Source organism: Saccopteryx leptura, chromosome 2 (assembly GCF_036850995.1).
Source record: "Saccopteryx leptura isolate mSacLep1 chromosome 2, mSacLep1_pri_phased_curated, whole genome shotgun sequence".
Taxonomy (NCBI): Eukaryota; Metazoa; Chordata; class Mammalia; order Chiroptera; family Emballonuridae; genus Saccopteryx; species Saccopteryx leptura.
Window position 1 is genome coordinate 281,206,262 of NC_089504.1, and position 8,612 is coordinate 281,214,873.

The 8,612-nt window shown below is 48.6% G+C and overlaps 1 protein-coding gene across 1 annotated transcript; it reads right to left on the reverse strand.

Moving 5' to 3' along the window:
* Positions 1-545: 545 nt before the first annotated feature.
* On the reverse strand, positions 546-5,233 carry NHLH1 (nescient helix-loop-helix 1). The gene is made up of 2 exons (XM_066366077.1): positions 5,024-5,233; positions 546-1,655 (listed from the first exon to the last, which is right to left on the reverse strand). The coding sequence occupies exon 2, from the start codon at positions 1,481-1,483 to the stop codon at positions 1,082-1,084; it is 402 nt and encodes a 133-aa protein (XP_066222174.1). The 5' UTR covers positions 1,484-1,655; positions 5,024-5,233; the 3' UTR covers positions 546-1,081.
* Between the last annotated feature and the right edge of the window lie 3,379 nt (positions 5,234-8,612).

The window sequence follows — 8,612 nt, forward strand, 5'->3', positions numbered from 1 at the left end:
TCTTCTACACAGGTCCTGGGGCCCTTGTTCCACTGCGCACCCCAGGCTCCAGTGTGGGGCAGAAAGCCTGAGGATGGGGTGGGTGGGTGTCTCCTCCCTTGCTGCAGGCAGCTCAGGGAAGAATAAAAAAAGTAATAAATAGGCCCTAAGGCCAGGAGAGCTGAGCATTCGCAGAGGGCAATGATGGGCACTGCCCTGTATCTAAAGGAGGGACGTGTAGGTTTGCACATTTTCATGGAGGGCTGCAATGGAGGAAGCAGATGTGAGATCTGGCCCACCCATTCCCTGGATGAGTTGGGGCATCATTCCCTACTCCAGAATCTAGTTTCTCTTTCTCTAGCTCTGCATCCAGGGAGGGAGAAAATTGGGATGGTAGGAGTGGGAGGGGTCTGAAGGGGCATGCCAAATAGCTCAGAGAAGGCAAGGCACTCACTATCAAGTAAAATCCAAGGTCTGCATCCTCAGGAATAAGATAATAATAATAATAATAATAATAATAATAATAAACTAAGACTTTCCCCCTAATTTCAGCTACTGAGGTTCCCTCGCAGACATTATCTCCCCAGACCACTCTTCCCCAGACCCCTCTGCCAAACTAGACTGAAGTCTCTGAGGAAGAAGCCCACCCCACGCTAAGCCCAGCCTGCCCCCTTCCTGTGCTGATGCCCACTTCCTACCATGGCAGAAGCTGAAACAGGGTGGAGAGAGGATAGCAGTGTGTCTAGGTATCTGAAAATTTGGGTGTGGCGTAGAAGAGACAGCAGCCCATGAGAGAGCTGGGGGGTGGGAAGCATATGTGGTGGGCTTAGTAAGTCCAGCAAAAACTATATACTAACACTTCTAACAGCTGGGGCCAAACCACAAACTGCATAAGGTGCCCATCAGACCAGCCCGAGGATGCCTGGGTGGGTAATAGAAAGTAGCCTTCAGGACCAGTGGGGGATGCAACACGTTTCCTGGGCCTGGGACTGGGGACCCCATGCCAGGGCACAGGGCTCAAGGAAGAGATGGCTGTTCTAGCCAGTGGGCGATGAGAAGGAACCTTGCAAAGCCCAAGGAAGGTGACGCATCCGGGCTGCCTTCAGACATCCAGCACATGGTTCAGGTAGGAAATGTAGCAGATGGCCAGACGCAGGATCTCAATCTTGGAGAGCTTCTTGTCCGGGGGCAGCGTGGGCAGCAGCTTACGCAGCTCCGCAAAGGCCAGGTTGAAGGCCTCCACACGGATCCTCTCCCGCGTGGCGTGGGCCGTGCGGTACTTGGCTGTGGCCCGGCGCCTGCGCCGCCGTTCCTCCCGGCTCAAGTGCTGCAGGTCTTTCCTGCCAGGTTCTCCTGGTTCCAGGCTCAGGGACTGCACCCCTCCTGGACCCCTGGGCGCAGCCCCATCAGGGCCTGGCCCACCCCCACAGTCACTGAAGCCTGACTCTGTCTCAGAGTGGGTGGGAGGCAGGTCCAGCTCCATGGTGTCTGAATTGAGCATCATGATGGACCCCCTCTGCCCCGTGAGATCAGGATCTCCTCCCCACCCCTCCCTCTCGGAGCCTGAAAGTTGGTTGTGGGAGAGGCAGGAAGGGCCTGGAGTGGTGGAGTCTGCCACTGAGCTGGTGAAGTCAGAACCACTTCAGGATTTCATGGTCAGGGTTCCAGTTGGGAGCCTGAAAGAGAGAAGAGGAACTTGATAGGGAGGAATGAGGGACAGCTCAGAGAGGAGGAGAACATAAGGAAGGTTTGAGAAGGCCTGGGGGAGGGGGAGTGCTGTGTGGGGTAAGAAGGGCAGAAACAGGGAGGACAGGGAGGGGAACATGTGAAGGAGTAGGAGGGAAGACAGTAAGAAGGAAGAGAATGCAGGTGAGCAACAAGGAATGAGAAGGTGATGTGGAGGATATGGCGTAGGCTAAAACTGAGCAAGAGGATTAAAGATCTAATGTAAGACCTAAAACTATATAGCTCCTAGAACAAAACACAGGGGGAAAGTTTCATGACATTGGGCTTGGCAATGATTTCGTAGATATGACACCATAAGCACTGGCAAAAGCAAAAGAAATAGACAAATAGGACTACATCAAAATTAAAAACTTTTGACCTGACCTGTGGTGGCTCAGTGGATAAAGCATCAACCTGGAAACGCTGAGGTTGCCGGTTTGAAACCTTGGGCTTGCCTGGTCAAGGCACATATGGGAGTTGATGCTTCCTGCTCCTCTCCCCTTCTCTCTCTCTCTCACCCTCTCTCCCTCTCTCTCTCCTCTCTAAAATTAAAAAATATGTATTTTAAAAAAAGAGTAGGCCTAAAAAAAAATTTAAAAACTTTTGTGCATCAAAAAACAAAGTGGACAGAGTGAAAAGGCAACTTACAGAATGGGAAAACATACTTGCAAATAACCTATTTGATAAGGGGGCCAAAATCTAGAATATTATAAAGAACTGCTCCTCAATAACAAAAGAGCAAATAACTTGATTAAATCATGGGCAAAGGACCCGGCCTGTGGTGGCACAGTGGACAGAGCTTCGACCCAGAACGCTGAGGTCGTGGTTTCAAAACCCTGGGCTTGACTGCTCAAAGCACACACAACAAGCAAGCAATGAACAGCTGAAGTGAAGCAACCATGACTTGATACTTCTTGTTTCTACCCCTCTGTAAAATCAATATATAAAAATCTTTTAAAAAATAAAACATGGGCAAAGGACTTAAATAAACGTTTCTCCAGAGATAATATTCAAATGGCCAACAATATATGAAAAGAAGCTCAACATGGTTCATTAGAGAAATGCAAATCAAAACCACAATGAGATGTCACCTCACACTCATTAGGAAGGATGCTAACAAAAACATAGAAAGTAACAAGTATTGAGGGTGTGGAGAAATTGGGACCCTTGCACCCTGTTAGTGGGACTATAAAATGGTGCAACCACTACTGAAAACAGTATAGAGATATATAATCAAAAGAACTAAAATTAGAAAAAAAAATTGACATCAGGATCTTGAAGAGGTAGGTGTCTCCATTCCAATGTTCACTGTAGCATTATTCACAATTGCCAAGATATGGGAACAACCCAGACATCCACTGACAGATGAATGTTTAAGAAAGAGAGGCATATACATACGATGAAATATTATTCAACCTTAAAAAGGAAGGAAATCCTGTCACATGCTTCCACATAGATGAACCTTGAGGACATTATGCTAAGTGAAATAAGCCAGTCACAAAAAAATATATATGATTCCACTTATATAAAGTACCCAAGAAGTCAGTTTCACAAACACAGAAAATAGAATGGTGGCTACCAGGGGCTGCGGGGAGGCAGGAAGTAGAGGTGCTATTTCACGGGTGTAGAGACTCAGATTTGCAAGATGAAAAGTTCTGGAGATCTGTTTCACAGCAATGTGAATGAATATACTTAACGCTAGTCAGCTGAATCCTTAAAATGGTCAATTTTATGTTGTGTTTTTTACCACAACAAAAATGTTTTAAATAATAACAAGAAAAGAAAAATAATCTGAGCGAGATGAAAGCCATAGCTCCAAGAGGGGTTGGCTATGACTCTGAACTTTTATCAGTGAGGTGGGAACATCAAGGCTTGGCCCTGTGATTCCCTCCCCCCCAGGGCCCCCGTGCATCCTTGTGGGGGGAGGGCATACGGAGGAGGCTGGAATAAACACACAGATTGCCCATTGTAGAGTGGACTGGGACATATGGAGCTCGGCACAGCTGCCTCAGCTAAATGGCTCTCAGCCCATACCCCACTCCTACATACGACCGCTGCAGACACTAGATCCTACCACCCTGTCCACTGGAGTCAGGGAAAAGGATCTCCTCTGGCTATGATCCCCCAGCTCAGGACCAACTCTTTGCTCTAGCTCTGACCTCAATAACCTCAGACCTTCCTCTGGCCCTTCCTTTGCAAGAAAGCTTGGAGAAAGGGCACATACTCAGCTTTCTACTTGGCACCCTCCCACAGCCCACGGTCAGTTCATACATGGCCTGCAGAGGACAATGTGGACAGCTTCTTGGGTCCACCATTATGGTGCTTGGCTAGGGTTTGCTTGTCCCTGGGACCAGAGGAGGTCAGTGCAAGGCAGCAGGAACATGGCCTGGGAAAGCTAGGGAAAGGGCTCTGCTTTAAGGGGTGTTAAGAACAGTGAGCCACTCACTGTGAGCTCAGCTGGACTTAATAGCCAGAAGCAGAAACACTGACACTCCCTCACAGTCACCATCACCCCTTCCTTGTCAGCCTTGGTTCTCCTCCCTGATAGACATCCTCACAGGGCTCAGGAACCCCCAAACTTGCCCCATCCCACTGCACAGAAGACAAGCTCAATTGTAGTTGACAAATTGTTACTAAGCTCTGGGGAGGTAGTACAAGGTCATCAATATTTGACTGGCATGTACACACACAACCATAACACATAACAGAAGGTGGTTAGTCTGAAATTTAGAACTCTATATTCTGGAGTCCAAAGGAACAGGAGGGGAGTGTGGGGAGCCCCACAGTCAGTACCTTTTGTACCTGTTCAGTCCCCCAACTCCCCTATCCCCATGCTTCAGGAGTCCAGCAGTGGGGTTCTCAACACATCTTTCACAGCCCAATTCTCCGTTTGTCCAGTCCTAATATGTCTGCATCCCTGATCACTCTGCCCTGCCCTCCCTTCCTGTCTGCTCTGAACCTGACCCCTGCCCCATCTCCACCTGGCCCCAGTATCCTTCCCAGCTCCAGTCCTGGCAGCAGCTTCTATTTACCCATTGAGTCTTCACTCCAAAAGCCACTTCTGGTCTCAAAGTTCCAGGCTCCGAGGATCAGGGGGTGCAGCAATCCCAAACATCCAGGACATGCCCCACTTCTGCTATTCCCAACCCGACTGAGAAAAGGCAGGCACAGAGTCAAAGGGGAGAAGTGGGTAAGAGGGAGGTTCAGGGCAGAAAGACACAGCACACTAGACAGAACTAGAGGGAGGCTCCGCGAGGGAACTTGAGCCAGAGTGGGAGGGACACGCCCACCCCTTCCCAGCCCATGGTTCCCCCTTTACCTAGGAGGACCCTGTGAGGGGATCCAAGCTGGCAGGACAGGGGCAGCGGTGACAGCCCCAGTCTCCTCTGGCTGCTCAGAACTCATCCATCTGCAAAGTTAGTGACCAGCTTTCTAGAGCTCTCGGGGGCAGCGTGGCATGGCTGTACAGGCTCCAGGGCAGATGAGAAGGGTACACATGATGGGGATATAAGACCCACGAGGAAGGGGTGGGCTTGGCCAGGTACTGGGGACACCAGTACTCACACACTCACACACACACAGAGACACAGACACATACACACCTGAGGTGGCCCAGCCCTACATATGTGTATATATATATGGAGATAAACACACACACGCCCTCAGCTCTCCATTGGCTGGCCCAGGCTCCCCCCCTCATCAATATTAAACAGGCAGGCCAGGCAGCCATTGGCAGAGGGACCTGGGAACTCCCCCCACATGGGAGCTGGAAGTGGGGGCTGGCCCAAGGGGTGGGGGGAGGCAGGCAGTACGGGAGCAGGGACATCTGTTCTCCATGCATATTTCATAAGTAAGAAATGGAGATCTGGGGAAGGGGTGGGGCTGGGGTGGGAGCCAGGGCAGAATCACAGATGAAACCCTCAGTCTCCTACAGCAGAGGCAGTAGGGACAGAGACCCCCAGCAAGCTCAATTTTAGTACCATGGTCCCATTCTAAGTCCCAGCACGACTTTGACAGCTTCTTCCCATGTCTCCTTTACCCTGGGAAAGAAGGCTGTACAAGGCACTAACAAGGAAATCTAGAAAAGCACAATGGATAGCACTAAGATGCAGAAGAGAACCCAAAAGTCCTTGCTCTCACCAAGCTCTCATCCAGAGGTGGGATTCAAATAATTTAACAACCAGTTCTCTGCCCTAATGACTGTTTAAAGTGTAAAAAAATATATACCAAAAGGTAGTTTATTATTTCATGCATTTAATACTTAAATAACAATAAAAGAGGTACATAAAACCAAATTATAAGAAAGTTTTAAAATATTAATGAAAAAATATTAAATAATACCTGAAAAAAAATAAAACTGTTATTTAAGATATTTCCATATTGCTTCTTTTTTTTTTTTTAAAGAGGAAGGTTTATTATGTGATGTTAAGTCAGTACTTTCTTTTTTTTAATTAATTTATTCATTTTTTTAGAGAGGAGAGGGAGAGACAGAGAGAGAGAGGAGAGACAGAGAGAGAGAAGGGGGGAGGAGCTGGAAGCATCAACTCCCATATGTGCCTTGACCAGGCAAGCCCAGGGTTTCGAACCGGCGACCTCAGCATTTCCAGGTCGACACTTTATCCACTGCGCCACCACAGGTCAGGCTCCATATTGCTTCTTGATTGGCATCCTCACCTGCAATTTTTTTCACCCATGGACAGAATGAACATTACTACGGGTGCTTAGAATACGCTGTTGCGTAGATGAACGTTACAAAAGAGTAAGGAATGTAAATTTGTGATTTCCACATTGGGCAGCTGCCCAGGCCCCCACCATAAGGAGAACAGTGATTACAAGTGCCATTTTAAGAACCTGTTAGCTGAACTCAACAAAAATTAGGTATTGGTTCTGCCAAACCAGTGCAAACCGCTGAATCCCACCACTGCTTTCATCCTTCATAAAGTTGGTACCAACCGCCCCTTTCCCATACTGCCTGTGCCTACTGTTCAGGCCCTGCCCTCATCACCATGGTACTCAATCACCCTATACCTCCTCATCCTGGCCTCTGTTCTCCCACCTATCCCACCACCCGGGGAAGCAGGATCAGATTCCTGACACAGATCCCATAAGGACTTTTTCTAGGCTGCCCCGCCCAACCTAATCTACTGGGAATTAGAACCTCTTAGGAAGAAAGTCAGGGCTAAAAGGAGCAAAGTGGAAAAGAGGAAAAACTCGAGTGTGAAGTATACTGGGTAAGGAGGGCAGGGTAGCTCAGGAAGGCTTCACATATGCTGGGGCATCTAATGAGTAATAAAACTGGATACAAAATTATATACAAATGAGCATTAAGTTCATATCAGTAGTTCAGCTGCCTGTGTGTGCATGTCATGTGCATGTGTTTGTGCATATGTTGCAGGGTGGCAGGAGCTGGGACCAAGGGACCCACAAAGAGGAAACAGGCTAGGGGCCAGTATCTGAAGTTCTCTCCCCCATTCAACTCTATATTAAATGTCTTCATTAAACCTCTGCAAGTATCCAGAATGAACTATGGCTAGGACTCCAGAGACAGTGTGCTACAGTGAATAAAGTTGGCCATGTGACCTCCAACAAGTAATATAACCTCTTGAGGCTCAACTGTCCTTTTCTGTAAAATGGGGTTAATTCTACTGCTTCTTGAGTTGCCACGGAGATTAAGTGAGAGATAATGCAAGTGACCGGCCTGGACCTTAGTGGGGACCATACTTCATGTTTAGGCTGTTGGAGGCATTTGCTATTTCCTTTGCTGATCAATCTTTTCTGGGTTTTCTCCAATGTGAGGAATTCCCGAAGGGGAGTCCTGCATTTCCTCCCCAAGCTCACCCATGCCTTCCCACTCTCAGGTCTGGGAGGTGCCAACTCCCCCCTAGGCAGGCCCAGACAGGTACCTGGACAGCAGCAGACAGGCTGAGCTGGAGGGGAAAGGAGGCTTGAGGAGGGGAGTGGGGGGGGGGGGGGGCAGGGGATCAGGTGGCATCTCAGTACTTGCATCATCATTGCCATGGTGCTGATTAAAAACCAATCTCCACCTAATGAGCCCCCAGCAACAACAATTCTACCTCCCCCACACTCCTGCCCTCTATCTCATCCAAGAAACTGGGAGACCGAGAGACTCAGGCAAGTGTGCCATGAGGGAGAGCAGATATATAGACAAATGGGAGATGGGAAGGAAGCAGATGAAATGAAGGAAGAGACGTGGGGAGAGACAGACCCAGTGAGAGAGAAAGATGAGCAAACAGAGTCATTGGTAACAGACATGGAGAAGACGTCACAGGGAGAGAGAGACATATGGGCTATAGAGACAAAAAAGGGGAGGGGGGTGGCAGCAGTATTGCCAGGTTACCAAGGCTGTGTGGGAGACTCAGAGGAACAAGGTGAATGGGGCCTGGCCTGGGGCGGCGCAGTGGATAGAGCATTGACCTGGACTGCTGAGGTCACCAGTTCGAAACCCTGGGTTTGCCCGGTCAAGGCCCATATGGCAAGTAATCAATGAACAACTAAAGTGAAGCAACTATGAGTTGATACTTCTCACTCCCCGCCCTCCTTTCTCTGTAAAATCAATAAATAAAGTGTTTTCATTAAAAAAAAAAAAAAAAGATATGCGTAGGGCAGGGACATGAGGACAGACCATTAAGGAGACACAGACCTGAAAGAAACAGGTGTGGAGAAACCAGATGTTTGGGGATGGACAGATACTGACCTGAGTCCTGCGGAAAGCCCCAAGTCAGGGTGGAGACACACAGACATGGCAGAGGCAGAACCCAGACAGCTGTGAGGAACCAAAAAAATATCCCAGACGAGAGACAAGTTGGGGGCACGTGATAAACAGAAAACTACAGAGATGAGGGACTGTTATTGATCTCACAGGGTAAGACATGGAGGAAAACAGAAGC